General features: G+C 41.6%; 3 protein-coding genes across 3 annotated transcripts in view; all 3 read right to left on the bottom strand.

Moving 5' to 3' along the window:
- dnah7 (dynein, axonemal, heavy chain 7) overlaps window positions 1-3,954 on the bottom strand; it is a 61,299-nt gene extending 57,345 nt beyond the window's left edge. The window contains exons 1-10 of the mRNA XM_086090513.1: window positions 3,858-3,954; window positions 3,079-3,151; window positions 2,881-3,010; window positions 2,512-2,575; window positions 2,128-2,311; window positions 1,828-1,900; window positions 1,618-1,743; window positions 1,428-1,547; window positions 1,113-1,296; window positions 844-1,029 (exon numbers count right to left, since the gene is read on the bottom strand). Coding sequence (XP_085946639.1) covers window positions 844-1,029; window positions 1,113-1,296; window positions 1,428-1,547; window positions 1,618-1,743; window positions 1,828-1,900; window positions 2,128-2,311; window positions 2,512-2,575; window positions 2,881-3,010; window positions 3,079-3,136 — 1,125 coding nt within the window. The 5' untranslated portion in view covers window positions 3,137-3,151; window positions 3,858-3,954. The remainder of the gene's footprint in view (window positions 1-843; window positions 1,030-1,112; window positions 1,297-1,427; window positions 1,548-1,617; window positions 1,744-1,827; window positions 1,901-2,127; window positions 2,312-2,511; window positions 2,576-2,880; window positions 3,011-3,078; window positions 3,152-3,857) is intronic.
- A 1,220-nt stretch (window positions 3,955-5,174) lies between these two features.
- cyp27a1.1 (cytochrome P450, family 27, subfamily A, polypeptide 1.1) lies at window positions 5,175-11,862 on the bottom strand. The gene is made up of 9 exons (XM_086091362.1): window positions 11,665-11,862; window positions 10,937-11,118; window positions 10,440-10,639; window positions 8,624-8,821; window positions 7,986-8,149; window positions 6,978-7,150; window positions 6,659-6,740; window positions 5,612-5,812; window positions 5,175-5,485 (listed from the first exon to the last, which is right to left on the bottom strand). Exons 1-9 carry the CDS (start codon window positions 11,860-11,862, stop codon window positions 5,372-5,374), a joined length of 1,512 nt encoding a protein of 503 aa, XP_085947488.1. The 3' UTR covers window positions 5,175-5,371.
- Window positions 11,863-12,367: 505 nt separating this feature from the next.
- bcs1l (BCS1 ubiquinol-cytochrome c reductase complex chaperone) lies at window positions 12,368-16,252 on the bottom strand. Its single transcript, XM_086090571.1, has 7 exons — window positions 15,732-16,252; window positions 15,237-15,376; window positions 14,974-15,168; window positions 14,035-14,098; window positions 13,790-13,962; window positions 13,553-13,670; window positions 12,368-13,471 (listed from the first exon to the last, which is right to left on the bottom strand). Exons 1-7 carry the CDS (start codon window positions 16,049-16,051, stop codon window positions 13,219-13,221), a joined length of 1,263 nt encoding a protein of 420 aa, XP_085946697.1. The 5' UTR covers window positions 16,052-16,252; the 3' UTR covers window positions 12,368-13,218.
- Between the last annotated feature and the right edge of the window lie 69 nt (window positions 16,253-16,321).

Here is a 16,321-nt window from a genome sequence, read left to right as displayed (position 1 = left end):
CGGGTAAGGGCGGGACATTTGCAGCCGCATACACTTTGGACTCCTGGAACAACGAGAGGATCCTAAAACGATAGCAATTCTTTTCTGTCGATGATGTCAAAAATGCATACATAATTGGAATTCTGATGACAGGCTTTTATTTATTGCAAAGTTTGCAAGAGAAGTGGTCGTACTGCTGGAAATGAAAAAAACTGCTGTTTATGACTGAGAACCTGCGTCATGCTGTCAACACTCAAGACTTAGGTTAGTGGTTCGAGGCACTGAACCCCAACAGTTTCTTATTCACATTCACTGAACCTTTCCTTTTATTGAAAAATAAAATGTGATTTCACGAGTGAACAAAATAAACAGATGACAGTTAAAGGGGAAGTCAACTCTTCTTTTTTTGACAGCAATTTGTTCTATGTCGAAATATGGTATTCCGGTTGATATTGCGTAAGTGGAATATGAGGTAAGCAGCAAAATCCAGCTGTTTTTATCAATCTCAGGGGGGCGGCCATTTTGCCACTTGCTGCCGACTGAAGATGACATCAATGTTGCTCAGGACTCAGGCAACGACCAGTCACAGCTCACCTGTTTTCTGAAGCTGAGCTGTGATTAGTTATTACCTGAGACCTGAGCAAGTCGACCGCAAGTGACAAAATGGCCGCCCCCTGAGATGGAAAAAAAATGGCTGCATTTTGCTTCATAACTTAATAGTCCACAAATGTAATATTAATCAGAATGCCATGTTTAGACTAGTGAGGTCACATATAACATATTATTGTCAAGAAATGTTGAAGGTTGACTTTAAACAACAAATACTGAAAAAAAAAAAGATGATCAATTGAAACACATACTCACCGCTGCCCATTCTGCGTAGAGTTTGGTTTCCACGCGTGGCAACAAGGTGACGGACCTGAGCATGAAGTCGTAGACATTCAGCAGAATGTCTTCAAAGGATTTGAGGTCTGGCTCCAATGTGATCTCCCGATCCTCCAGAACCAGAAACAGCACAAACCCCGAGTGCCCAAAGGTCTCCTCTGAGTCCTGCGAGAAAAGAGCGGATACAAAATCCGCGGGGAGAATTTGTCGTCTCCTGTGATAATGAAGAAAGATTATTTTCAGCTTACAGGAGTGGGACACATGAGACTGGTGTAGTCACTCATGGAGTCCAAGACCAGGTTCTGCAGCTGGATGGACATTAGTGTCGAGGCGCAGTTGAAGAAAGACTGCAGCTTGTCCATCTGGCTTTGAGGGGGCACCAGTTTACGCCGACCCCCGTGGTAGAAAATGTTGTGCACTTCGGGAAGCCATCTGGGTCAGCAAATGACAAAAAAAAGAAGAAATTCACGAACCAAGGCGAGATGGCAGATCTCGATGCATTTTAGTTTGAAGTATTCACGCGCCACAAATGGCATTCCCTCGTTTGGGATTGTCTCGCTCACTTGTTAAGGAGGGTTCCTCTAACGTTGCCAATCTGACCGTTGGCATTTTGCTGAAATGCTGACAACTCCATAGACTCGATTTTGCTCCGGAGTTCGGCCGTATCGATCAAACGCAAACCTCTGTGGGGAAGACTCCATTTTACACTGCAGGTCTCGAACTCTGGGGTAATGAATTTGCGAGAATTCGAACCTGTAGGTAGTGTTCCACAGGTAGAGCACCTGCTGCATGGTGGGGTTGAAAGAGTGCAGCCAGTTGTTCATCTTCTTTCGTGAAAGAACGAAGGAGTCCGTCCACGCTTTGGGCACCCGCACCAACCTGAGATGAACAAAAAGAATGGATTCAATTGGATCCTTTCACAGCCAATCACAATGGAAAAATGGAAGATTACGAGGAATGTACTCAAGTCTGTGAAGAGGAAGATCTTTCACCAAATCCTCGTCTGTTTCCACCGGATCGCAGAATGTGTAGTTCACTGCAACAAGGAAATATGGATGCGGGTACAGATTTTTGGGGGAAACATTGTCATGTTATGAGATTAAGTTTTTTTTTTTCTAGTACTGTAATCTAATCCAATGTATTTTTGGGGGATAAAACGTTGTGTAGTCCTGCAAGAATAAAATTGTTGCTTTTTTTTTTTTTTTTTAGATGAAGTCATATTATTATAAGAGTACATCAAAGTTTAACTGAGCGAATAATTACGGATTGCAGTCTTGATGCTGAGCAAATAGTCCTCCCTGACTTCATCGAGCAGCACGTTCAGCGTTTCATTCTGGCTCTTCTTCAGGTGGCCGGGGACCTTCCCCATGATGTTCTTCACCCAAGAGTCTTGCAGAGGAGTCAGATGCTCCAGGTTGATGCCATTTTGAATGTAATGGTAATATTTCTGCCACAGAAAGTGACAATACAGTGAGAAAAGTGTCAAATGAACCGCTGTATGGTGAGGGATGAGGTCCTTAACGGAAGATCTCAATTAATTTTCAACATGGTCTTAATGTCCTCAAAATAAGCTGGAGTGTGTGAATCCCGAATGTGAAAAATGACTTGACTGTGCGTGCGTGCGTGCGTGCGTGTGTGTGCGCGCACCTTTTCAAAATCACTTTTCGGAGTATCGTCAATGTCATCATCTATAGGCAGTTGCTGCTGCTGACTTTAAATTAAAAAAAAACACACACAAAAAAGAAGAATTTTCGAGTTTGTTAAGAGTACACTTGTTTTCTATGAAAACAATATTCACTAAATACTGCATATTTTTTTTTCTTTTTTTTTTTCTTTTTTTTACTTTTTTTTTAAGAGCTCAGTATTGTTCATTCGGAAATGTCATCATCATTGCTCTTTTTTTTTTTTTTTTTTTTTTTTTAAATACTAAATACTGCATATACTCTCCTTGAGATCTTGATGAATAGCAAAAATAATTGCTTGATGAAATAGCAATTTTTCAAAAAAAAAACATACCATATGTATTTTACCAGACTTCTCCGTAGGCTCCGGCGTTTTTTAATCGGGAGCATGCGATCGTTTTTTGAGGGCTTTTGCGTGAGACATCGTCCTACACTCGCCTCTCCACTCGTAGTGTCGACACACACTTTAAAACAAAATTAGAATCATCAGTCACAATCGCATCTAACCCTCATCATGTAACGTTGAACTAACTTTCTCCATCTGTTCCCATGAGCGATGGTGAAAATGACGGTCTCGATTCCATCCACATCTCCTTTTAGTGGACCTTTGGGAAGGGAAAATAACATCTGCATGATGCATCTGTTTTGGGTTTGAGGCTCCACATGCAAATATGCTGTAGTTTTATTTTTTATTGAACCACAAAAACATGGCGCAATTGTCAAAGACGTGCATGCAGGAAACAGCACATTTTGCAAGCATGTCCGCAGCAAGACAATGGCTTGGGCTTCACAATGTTGAAGCCTCATCTTATAGTCTTGCTGATTAATTTTTTTCTCCCACCCAAATTTGGCAGGTTTAATAAATACTCTCTTTGGTGTGTCAAAATTACAAGACTTTTATTTTTATTTTACAAGAACTTCATGTTAGCAACAGCAAAAATGAACTCCAAAGTCTACAGAATTGACAACCGCTTTAAAGATAGATGTAATGTAGTAATCTTATTTAGTACAGCTATGTAATGTTAATCTATCTATGACCGCAATGTAGAGTGACAGGCAGAGCACAAAGACATTATTTCAGTAAATACACTTTTTTTTTTGTGACATTTTTGTTTGGTGACGAGCCGTGAGATTTTACAAATGTCAAATTGAAGCCTTGGGTGCTGTGAAACACTGTAAAAAAGACTAACACCATGGCACGAATGTGTTTATCGTAAGAGGAAAATGTATTTACCTAGCCGGCGAATAAAACGACACAAACCAGTTACTATGGTAGCCGGAAAAAAATCTAAAAGGCGGTCAAATGCTTACCAGTGTGAAGACAACACGACCACCACCACATTCAAACTGAATAAAAATAAATAGGATTTAAAAGACAACACTTGGGTTCATTTAGCCACGAACAAACGTCAATTTGCATGCGTACATGACCAGACGAATCTGTTTGAAGTGGAAGATGCATTCGTCTGCATGCCGGGAAAACAAACTAGTTACTATGGTAGCAAGGTAAATCAAAACACTTCCGAAGACAACACATCCGCGAGAAACAATCAAATGTATATATGTGTTTATTAGCCAAACAAGAGTGTCTTTGCGGTTATATTATGACCATGGCTGACTATTTGAGGAGCATTTGAACGCACCACAGGTCGCAACAAGCCAAATCTGTGACGTTCTACCCACACGCGCGAAAGTCAACAAAATACTCAAATTGTGGACACATTTGAAATGGTAAACTATATAAAACACACTATATACGCGGTGACGTTCGTAAGAGACACAATATAAAAAGACACGCTTCAAAAGCAGCAAAAAAAAAAAAGCGGTCATTGTGTTGTATACGTTGCATTTAAGTGAATCACGGCAGTATCTTTAGTGACGTACGCCATATTTGGAGCCTCTCGTAGTCAAATTAAAACTGGAAATGTTCAAATAAATAAACACAGACGGAACACAAAGGGAAGCACACGTTAGCTTAGTTTGACTCACGCGTGGTGGTCTCCGTGACGAGAATGGCGGGGAATGCCCAAAAAATTGTTTGTAGTCTTTAACTAAAGCAATTGCTCGTGGTTGCTATGGTCGCACATCAACTTTCCGGAGAAAACGATTTAAAACACTTCACTGACATGTATGTTAATATTTACATACAACTAATAACTCAACTAAAAACTGCTCTAATGTATGTTTTGCATTGACTCATTGAGTTTAGGATTTAAGACCGGGTAAGGTTTCAAATTTGGATTAGGGTTCTACTTAATGCTTCATGAAGTTGTCGATGCAGTGCTTGTTAAGTGTATGATATTAATGTTATTAATTGACAAATGTTTGTGTGAAAATGCTTATTTGTCATCACGGAAGGCTGTTTTTCATTCCAAGCTCGGCTTCTCCAATTATAACCTGCTCATCGAGGTAGTCATGTACGGTATCTCAAAAAGTTGGATAGAGGAGCACAAACACACACGCTCGACCCAAGTTTATTTTAAAGCGGAGGTGTGGGGGTGCGGAGGAAGTAATGACACACACACACACACGTTTACTACATGCCTATACACAAACACATTAATGGATGAGAAAGAAAAATGAAGAAGAAGAAGCAGAATCTGTATTTTTTTTTACATTGAAAATAGGTGCCAGTTCACTTGAAGGTACCCTCGAGCAATGCTTTGAACCCTCAGCTGCTGAATGTAGAATTCAAATGCACCCCCTTTTTCGCGGAAATTTGTTCGGCCTTCATAGCAGTGCTCAGTCCCTTTCCCCTGCAAATAGCAGCGTTTAGTCTTTTTTTTTTCCGTCAGCCAAGCCCAATTATAGGACAGCTTTTTGTATCATCTGTCCACAAAATGGAGACTGATGGGTCGATCCGGAACAAGAACGGTGCGGTTGAGACATTTCACCTTGCCGACGCTGGGGTCTGATTTGATCTCATATGTCCTGATAATCTGAAAGACAAACAAAGCACAAAAAAACAATTGCACTCATTAATATCTTTAACCTATAAAAAAAAATACAATAAAATAAAAGAATTACGCATTCATGGACAAATATGGCCCCTTAAAGTCTCTTACTTGAAATACGACCAGATACATCTCCAGCTCTGCAATCCTGCGCCCAACGCAGCTTCTCACGCCAAAGCCGAACGGGATGGAACCGAAAGCGTTGGGCCTCTCTCGGCCGTCGCGGAGCCACCGCTCTGGCTTAAAGGTGAACGGCTCCGGGAAGGTTTCCTCGTCGTGACTGATGGCGTACTGGCAAAATGTGAAAACTGTCTGGAGGAAGGGGGGGAAAAAACGAGCAAATTAGTGGAGATACCATACTTGGCATCAATACAGGAAATAGATGATGCAGGGTGCAGGGTTCTCAAACTTGGGGTCCTGTGAGCCATAACTTGGGTATCGGTAAAATTTGCATAAAATGACATAATATAATTGGGGGGAAAAAGTGCATACCGACAGGACACAATATGAAACAAAACCATTAAACTAATTCCCAACCATTCTCAAATTAATAAAGTCAAGATTTTTTTTTCTAGACACAAAAGGCATAATACATGAATAAAGTCAAATCTTTTTTTTAAAACAAAATGTGTATTTTTTTTTTTCAAGAATGTAGCAAATAAAGCTGTATTTTCAAAAATAAAAGGTAATATCCTGATAAAAAATTTTTTTAATCACAATTGTACAAAGAATAAAACAACTACTGTATTTATACAGGAAATAAGGGAAGAAAAAAGTTGTTTTAATTTAAGAAGGTGGAAAGTTCCCAACGTAGATAAATCACTGCTTTTGCAACGTAGACAGAAAATGGGTCATATGCAAAATGATGACAAAATCATTCCTGTCTTTTTCGCAGTGAGAATTCAAATCGTTTTTTTCTTTTTTTGTCACCAGAGAGAAAAGTTGCTTAACACAGCAAACGGAAGTCAACACTGACCATGCTTTTGTAAACTAGTTCCTTTCTCTGTAAACTAGAAGATGTAGGTTGAAATATTTAAATGAAAAATACACTATATGACATCTAGGGGTACACGTGATAATTAATTTGCATTAGTATTAAAAGAAGAAAAAAAAAGTGTGAGAACACCTGCACGAGAGGAGAGTGAGAATGAGACCTACATTTTGGGAAAAGTGATATCCACCAACATTTATACTCTTTTCAGTCATGACCCTTGCATTAAAAGGTACTACTGGATACATCCTGGAAGAAAGAAAAAAAAAACAATTAAAACTGCAAGCAACGACCAACTGGCCCCTCAAACCTCCTTTTTTTATGGCCAATGCAACAAATGGTCCAAATTGAATCCCATGTTCAGCCCACATTGGATAGCGGAGGCAAAAAAAAAAGTGTTTCGAACACCTGTTTACAGTTGTAACTAATTTGGATGAACTCTAAAATATTATTGTGCTGTCCAAGTGTGAAAATCAATACCTGTACCTCAGCGCTTCCTTGATGACAGCTCTTAAATACGGCAAGTGGGTGAAGTCCCCTGCAGACGGGGTCCCGCCTGCTGCCTGAGTTTTCAACTCGGATACTTCTTTATGAAGCTTCTCCTGGACTTGCGGGTACTGGGACAGCAGGTGCAAAGTCCACGTCAGAGTGTTGGAGGTCTGGACCGAAGAAAATAAAAAAACAATGTAGCAATAACATAATGATAACATGATGACTCGTTCTTATTTTTAGTACTTACTTTAGTAAACTAAAGACATTACTAAGTATTTTGCATATTTTTTTATATGTTTTAACACCTAATTATTCAACGTTTTATTTGTTTTTAAACCATTTTGTCACCTTGTTTAAGTACTGCAATGTTATTTGCTTGACATTTTATAGGTTGCTTTATTTCAAAGTAACATTATGTTTTGGATTTTTTTGAATAATAATAATAATTAATAATAATAATAATAAATATTATTTATTTAGGTGTACCCCGCCTACTGCCCGAAGCCAGCTGGGATAGGCTCCAGCAACCCCGCGACCCTTGTGAGGACAAACGGTACAGTAAATGGATGGATGGATGGATGGATTATTTATTTATAAATCATTACATTATAATTCAATTAAAAGTAAAGGCTTTCATTGGCCCAAAGCTAAAACAGGGAGCTTCTAAGTGTGGATTATTTTTCTTTTCTTTTTTTTAAATGATGTGACAATTTGTGGCAAATTATTTCGCAAACCCCAAAGCTACAGTGCGCAGACAATAAAAATGTGTCTGTCAATACAAATGTGAGAAAACAAACATTTCTAAAAGATTCAATTAAATTGTATTGTACTTAAACACACTATACTAGATTACCGGTACAACGAAAATTTAGTGCCACTGTAACATTATGCACACTTGAATTTGGTGATTGTTTGACCACCACTAGAGGGCGCCTCCATACACCAGTGGCAACAACACATGTTTGTGAATCACAGTATTCCATTTTTTAAATTTTTTATTACCGTGTCCACTCCGGCTAAGAGAAGCTCGGCTATGCTGCCATACACGTCGTTGGTGTCCATCTCGGTGTTTGACAGCAAGTACGTCAGGTACTCTCCTTCTACATTCTGCTTGCGGTCGATGCGCTGCTGAATGTCCTCCAGCTTCTTGTCAATCAACGGTTTGGCTAAAATAAAGGCAGAGATGTACAATTTTTTTTTTATTTATAAGCAGAAACGATGAAGCTTTTCATGGCAAAGCCTCAAAATGGTTATCAAACGTTGATGTCATGCTCCTGTCTATACGTTAGACATCTTAACAGGATTTGGTCAATGTGCGATGCTCAAAATGGCAGCTTCAAACCAATTTCAGGCATGGGCGCTTATGACGTGACGACCAACTTTCATGTTGACCAGTGAAACTGCTTTTAGGTGCAATTTTTATTTTTATTTTTTTTCTAACTGTCCAGGGGGGATATGACAGTGAATATATCCAAAATGGGAGATTCAAAACAAGATGGCTGACTTCCTGTTAAACTCTGAGGAAGGACCCCGGTTGACTCATACAGTAAAATCACAATTGCCTCAACTTTCCTTGACAAAACATTGTCATGCAAGTCATCTTATGACGACGTACTTTAACGCCACACTTGACACCTTACCAAAATTGAAGATGCCTTCCCATCCGTCGATGTAGCGTCCCCAGTAGGGAAGCAAATTCCGACTCCACTTGGGCAACATCACCACGGCCAGGCTGTTGGAAAACATCTTGGCTATGGAGTCGATAAACTGCTGCGTACCCGCCGGAATGTCCTTTTCCAGAGCGCCCAGTCTGGTCTCAAACAATATCGTGGCGATTCCTACAAAGGATAAATCAGTGTTTTCTCAACCTTTATTGAACCAACCGCATTATTTCAGTTTCCTCTCAAAAAAAGAGGGAAGCTACCCGGATAAAAGGACCAGGATCAACAATGGCCCGGATTCCACCCGCTGGTGTGAACTTAATAAAAATAAAAATAAAGACACAATGCGCTTGTCCTCATGGCAAATGTGGTCTTCCTACAGACATAACAATACCGCTTTTGTCCATATGGCGCCGCCATAGTCAACATAAACTGCAAGGTCCTTAGTATTGCTTTAAATCATTAACATACCACAATATTGATGCTAGTTTTATTAGCCTGTCTTTGGCGTTTCCCGGTATGTGTAGCATTAAGCTAGTAGACTTCAGGTGAAGCTGTGTTTTTTCATTTTTGTTTTTTTAGGATCAACAATGGCCCGGATTTCACCCGCTGGTGTGAGCTTAATAAAAATTTAAAAAAAAGACACAATGCGCTTGTCCTCATGGCAAATGTGGTCTTCCTACAGACATAACAATACCGCTTTTGTCCATATGGCGCCGCCATAGTCAACATAAACTGCAAGTTCCTTAGTATTGCTTTAAATCATTAACATACCGCAATATTGATGCTAGTTTTATTAGCCTGTCTTTGGCGTTTCCCGGTATGTGTAGCATTAAGCTAGTAGACTTCAGATGAAGCTGTGTTTTTTCATTTTTGTTTTTTTAGGATCAACAATGGCCCGGATTTCACCCGCTGGTGTGAGCTTAATAAAAATTTAAAAAAAGACACAATGCGCTTGTCGTCATGGCAAATGTGGTCTTCCTACAGACATAACAATACCGCTTTTGTCCATATGGCGCCGCCATAGTCAACATAAACTGCAAGTTCCTTAGTATTGCTTTAAATCATTAACATACCACAATATTGATGCTAGTTTTATTAGCCTGTCTTGGCGTTTCCCGGTATGTGTAGCATTAAGCTAGTAGACTTCAGGTGAAGCTGTGTTTTTTCATTTTTGTTTTTTTAGGATCAACAATGGCCCGGATTTCACCCGCTGGTGTGAACTTAATAAAAATAAAAAAAAGACACAATGCGCTTGTCCTCATGGCAAATGTGGTCTTCCTACAGACATAACAATACCGCTTTTGTCCATATGGCGCCGCCATAGTCAACATAAAATGCAAGTTCCTTAGTATTGCTTTAAATCATTAACATACCACAATATTGATGCTAGTTTTATTAGCCTGTCTTTGGCGTTTCCCGGTATGTGTAGCATTAAGCTAGTAGACTTCAGGTGAAGCTGTGTTTTTTCATCTTTGTTTTTTTACTTAGGCAACGTGTCATTTCATAGTGAACTTTCAATTGTGTTTGACAAACTGCTGATTGTTGTGACGTCCGCTGCCACCATCGAGCGCTCAAAACTCACATTTTTGCTTGCAACTCAAGACCAGAAACGTGCTGAGAAACTCAAAAACTGCAGAGAAGTTTCATTTGTAGACGGGGTTTTTGATGCCATCTTGTGGCATTTTAGGGTGTTCTAGAAAGAGCACTAAAAACTGCAAATGAGGGAGTTTTTCAGGATACGTTCCATGAATGTCAAAACTTGCAAATAAGACGAAAAAAATTCTGTACTCACCTTCGAGTGAAAAACGATAGAACTCATTGGACAAATTCATCACCAAATCTCCAGTGGGGCTGCAGCGACGCACATGGCGGAGCCTGGCCATGAAGTCGGCGACCACGGCGTTGAGAATTGCGCAATATAGGGCCGAGTCTTTGGGGTGCATCATGCGCTTGTTCAACGCCGCCCTCAGCTTGTACCAGCTCTCCCTCTCTCTTGGAATACAAACAAAATGGCGTCAAGTCGCCTGTTAGGTCACAGAGAAGAAGGAAAAACATGCCAAAAACATGTAAGCATATTAATGTTTGTTTAGGTTTTTTAGCATGTGAATGTTTGTCTATACATGCCCTGGGATTAATATTGAACAATGCTGTTTTTTTCCCCCCCCTTGTTGATTGTTCTTTTGGCACAATTTCTCTACCTGTATTTACCGCACGCTCTCACATGACAAGCTGCTGCTGGGACACAGAAGGGGGAAAGGGATCGCATTGCGTCTTGCCGCGTGCGCTTACACTGTGAAAGGTCCGTAGCCGAATCCTTTCATGTCACGATAATCCTTCCAAAACGACATGTCGCCTCTGCAGGGGAACTTCTCGTCGCTTCTCAAGACTTGCTCCAGCAGCTTCGGGGTGTTGAGGGACACGCTCTTCAATGCGTCTCTGTACATGGGCCCGTAGAGCTGCTTTTCGTACAGCTGATGAGTGAATACACGGGTGAGAGAACAATCTGGGGCAAAGATATATATATAGCCCACATCGCTTTCACCGTCCATCCATCCATCCATTTTCTGTACCGCTTGTCCTCACAAGGGTCGCAGGGGGTTGCTGGAGCCTATCCCAGCTGGCTTCGGGCAGTAGGCGGGGTACACCCTGAACCGGTTGCCAGCCAATCGCAGGGCACACAGAGACGAACAACCATACTCAATCGCACCTATGGACAATTTGGAGTGTCCAATTCACCTGCCATGCATGTTTTTGGAATGTGGGAGGAAACCGGAGTACCCGGAGAAAAGCCACGCAGGCACGGGGAGAACATGCAAACTCCACCCAGGAAGGCCGAAGCCCGGACTTGATCTCACAACCTTTGCACTGGGAGGCGGACGTGCTAACCAGTCAGCCACCGTGTCACTTTCACCGATCTATACAAAAAAGTCGGGTCATTTTTTTGCTTCAAAGCATCTCAACTCGGCAAAAGGAAGACTCAGATGTTCTCTACTTTCAACACAATCAGCGGATTCTACCTGCAGCTCATGCGCCCGGCTGTAGAAGCCCTGGAACACCATCCGGTAGAGCAACTCCAAAAGGCTGACACGCGGAAGATCTTTCACCGTCCGGGGCTTCTCCGGGGCGCTCGGGTTCGAGGACGTACTCCTCGACCCTCCGGAGACGATCCGAGCCAGGGCAAGCGGGCTCCTCTGCAGCAGCCGCGCAGTGGCCATGGTGGGTAGAAAATAGCTTTATGATGGGGGAGTTTCTATTACACCCGAGAGCTCAAATGGGGAGGGGCCGGTCCACACAAAATGTAACCCTTCTTGGCGAGCACAGATGTAAAGGATCTAGTAGAGGGTCACATGAAACAAATACAGGTTTCTAAATTGGTTATTGGTTATTTGCCTGTACTGCTGACAACGATGAACTCATCTGACCACTTATCCTTAACAGATGACATATTTGATTTTGCAAAACATACACGTGCGCCAAGATTCTCCAGACGGGCACAAACAACCCAGGCTAAACTTAGCTCCTCCCCCTATAGTACAATGCTTGCTTCTCAGTCGAGATCTATCATTTCAACATATTTCCGTGGCACCGTTTTTTTTTTTTTTTTAGACAGAGCTTAGGGCGTTTCAGAAAAGAGCAAACCACAAAATCCTTTTCCATCAAAATTTATGTAAATGCCAGAATCTGTTGCAGCCTTCATTAAATAAAAACAACAACTTGGAATACTGTATGTATGTATTTTAATGAGGAAAAATAGCACTCAATAAAGTTGTCCTTTATAAAAACATAGCCTAATTACATCATTAAACAGAAGTCAAGAGAATTGAACAGTTTTTGTCACATTGCATCAATTGAATGGCATTTGTGCTGCTCCTTCTGCTGTACCAGCCTTGACCAGCTGGGGGCCAGAACAGGTTAGGGTTAGGATTGTGGATTCAAGTTGTGCCCAACTCCTCAACCCCTCCCCTCTCCTATGGAAGTGTCGCATATTTGTGATGTCATAATGCGTGCGACTTCGTGTTGACAGAAGACGCATCATGGCGGTCGCTGGTGTGGGCTTTCTTTACTGTCTCCCCAAAATGTTACCCTTGCAGTTTTTTGTAGCATTTTTTTAAAACATGACTATTTTGTTTTGGCAAACTCAAAATGAGTTACTGGTTGTCTTTGAAGCAGACATATCAATATAATTCAGCTTTATGGTGCTTTACACAATGTTGCAATGTATTTGTACATGTTAGACTTATAGTAGGACTCGAAAGTATATTTTGTATTTAAGTAAATTTTGCAAACAATAATCGGGTTACTAATCGGTAATTGTCATCGGCACTTTCTAAATGATTGGTTTATCGGTATCGGTTGAAAATAGTATTATCGTGCATCCCTAGTAAACAAGCTTGTTTACACTTGGAAAACACAAAATGAATGATACGTAAAAATATCTGCACAAAATGTTCTTATAGGACCAATCTCACTTTTGTTCCGTGATCAAGCGGTCGTGTTTATCAATTGCCAAAGTAGAAACTGAAAATCTTCCTTCAGTTACAGTCATAAAAACAAAAACAAATATTGTCCTGTTATTCCTTTATTTGGGCGACGTTTTCTATCGATCCCACAGGGTCCATTTTGTGCAGCAGAAAGTGTCCTTGCACCTGAGCGGCGCTGATCTCCGTGCGGGCCGCCAGCGCGCACGTGGCAAAACGTTCGCCCTCCGAGACGGCCCGATCCGGATAGAAGCGTCTAAACATCTGGCTCAGCTGCCAATGCGTACAGTGGCCGATATACTGCTTGAGATCCACGCGGCCGGGCCGGATTAGCGCTGAATCTAACCTGTGTGCGCACAAAACAATTGATGCAGTGTGGAAATATATTCACAATTATATATTAAGTGTTTTTTTTTTTCAATAGTACCTGTCAATGTAGTTGGTGGTCATGAAGACAATTCTGGCCTCGGATGAAGCCACTCCGTCCAGAGAGTTCAGCAGCCCACTGAAAGTCAGCCTCCCCATTCCTTGATAGGCTAAAGGATCTGTTAAAGAGGGGGAAAAATAAAACCAGATCAATCAAGATTCACATGCTTGCAAAAAAAATGTGTGACTTTTCCATCATGGAGAGTTAGTGAGAACGTTTTGGGTAAAAAGGGCTTACTCTCTGTTGGAAGCAGCTCTCGGCTAACAAAGGCGGCGTCCACGTCCTCCAACAGAATGATACTTTGCTGCGGCGCCACACTCAGCAGGTGGTTGAGACGATCGTCCGAGAGCGAGCGGTCGCTCAGGCTCATCAAGCAGATGCTGTAGCCCAGCTCGCCGGCCAAAGCTGTGCTGAAAGACAAATTGTTGTGTTACCAAAAAAAGATCATGTGAAATGCGGATGCAATTTTGTCGCAAACTAACATAAAGCTGCTTTTCCCACATCCTGGGGGTCCATACAACAGATATCCTCTCCTGTAAGGGATGCCTGTGGGGAAAAGACGTCAAATTTTAGCAAGTAACCTTGTGTTTTACTTGAAAAAAATAATAAAAAGTAAAAAAATATATATATTTTTTTAATAATAATAAAAACATTTAAAAAATCCTAAAATAACTGCTTCAAAGCAAAATGGCCGCCTAGCTTTTCTTTTCTTTTTTCTTTTTTTTTTGTGCTCAGTATTGTTCATTCGGAAATGTCATCATCATTGCTCTTTTATTTATTTATTTTTTTATTTTATTTTTTTGTGTGTGTGTGTGTGGGTGAGTATGTGTATGTGCGTGCGTGCGTGCGTGTATTTGTTAGCTCACCAGAAAACCTATTAGAAAAAATCTCATACCGTTCACCTAAACCGAACACCAGGAGACCCGAGGGGACCAAAGAAAACCAAGGAAGGTGAAATCCAGCACCGACCAGACACCCCCCACCAGAACTCCTCCCCAACCCAAGAAACATCCAGACCCCGACAAATCCAAAAAACATAAAATCAGGGAGGCCTCAAGAGACCAAAGGAGAGACCGAGAAAAGGAAGGAAGGACAGACGAAGCCGCGTGAGATCCTAGCTTTTCTTTTCAATTTCAAGTATGGGTACTTGAGACTCTTTAGTACGTATTGGTATGACAGACTATGACTAATTTAGTGTCGATAGGTGAAACTGGTGTCTGCGGATTACATTTTCCCACCAGCTTTCTAACTTGTAATTCATCCCCAAATGGCTGCTTTCAACCCAAAATGTTGTTCAATGTCAGGCATGGGACCTGGAGACTTTTAGTGTACTCTTATGTCATGTCTATCCATTTTCGTTTTGATCAGTGAAACTGGTGCCCCCCCCCCTTTAATTTGACAGTGAATCAATGATCACTTACCTCGATCTGTGTACCACTTGGGGTTTCCAATAAACTCCTTTACGTCATCCACGATCCTTTCTGCCACGCCCGCTTCCAGCACCACGGAGCTGAGGGGTCTGCGTCGCCGCGGAAACCCAAAGGGCCGCCACTCTGAGCCCATGGCCGAGTACATCACCGTGCGCCCTTCTTCCTGCTTCAGCGCCAGCTCCCTGGCTGCGAACATGATGGAAGCCTTGTTGAACCTCGAGCAGTTGCGGTGCGAGCGTACGACTCCTTCTTACCTTCTTGTAAAATATTGAAGAAGACTTTTCGGTCTCGGCCCAACGCTGTGAATGTGACGGACTCCCATGGGGTACCAGTGTGCATGTCAATCATTTGTTTCTCTCTGGTCCGCTCCACCCTGATCCACTTCCGGCCATACCTGGACAACACGTAAGAAAATATAAAGTTTTGCTGCCTTGACCATGAGAGAAATATATAAGATACAATTTTTAATTTTCAATAAAAAAGTCATAATGTTACTACAACAAAGTATTTTTTTAAAGATACATTTTTAATACTAAGAGAATAAAGTCATATAGTTTAAAATAATAAAGTATTTACAAGAACAAAGATGTATATCATCGGGGTGTAATAATATAATAATAATGTATTTTATTTTTTTATGCTGTGCCTTTCATTCAGGATTAGAACGTACTTTCATCCTTACAAGTTCAAGTGGGTGTTTATGGATAATAATTTGGAGCCCAAAATGTGCATTACTATTTGCTTCTGACCAGATGACGTGATTCCCCGGGCTGGGATGGAAGTCGAACTGAGTTTGAACGCGTCCGCTCTCGTGCGCCATGTATGACGTCTCCACGCTCAGGTGCTGGGTTCGAGTAGCGTGCTTGGTGATCCAACTCAGGAGCCAGTGGTAGCTCTTGTCCTTGCTGGGCACCTCCAGGGTGATCATGTAGTTCCTGCGGAAAAACACCATCCCCACCTGGGCTCCTTTCCTGGCCAACGCCAAGGCGGTTCCGACCCCTACCAGACCAAAGCCAGCCCCGAAGTAGGGGTTGTCCTTCAGACTGTCCAGAATGTCTGAGAACGGCATGTTGTATTATGTACACAATCAATCTCCCACCACCATTATTTTAGGATAGCACAGTGTTACTTGGATGCTTCCCCTCGTCTACCCGGGAGGATAGATTATGTTTTTAACCGAATAGTCAAGAACATGATAACAAACCTTACACTGGTCGGCACCTAATGCGGAAGTGCTGCGACACAACCGGAAGTGACGCATGCGACGCGCAGCCCGTTCTAGTTTAGTTTCTGGGATATAAAGGTGGACGGTTTTGGATGCTTTAATTTTTAAGCTTTA

Source organism: Leptonotus elevatus, chromosome 12 (genome assembly GCF_054856555.1).
Source record: "Leptonotus elevatus isolate MCC_2025b chromosome 12, RoL_Lele_1.0, whole genome shotgun sequence".
Taxonomy (NCBI): Eukaryota; Metazoa; Chordata; class Actinopteri; order Syngnathiformes; family Syngnathidae; genus Leptonotus; species Leptonotus elevatus.
The sequence above is the reverse complement of the archived record's forward strand: the minus strand, read 5'-3'. Positions and strand labels throughout refer to the sequence as shown.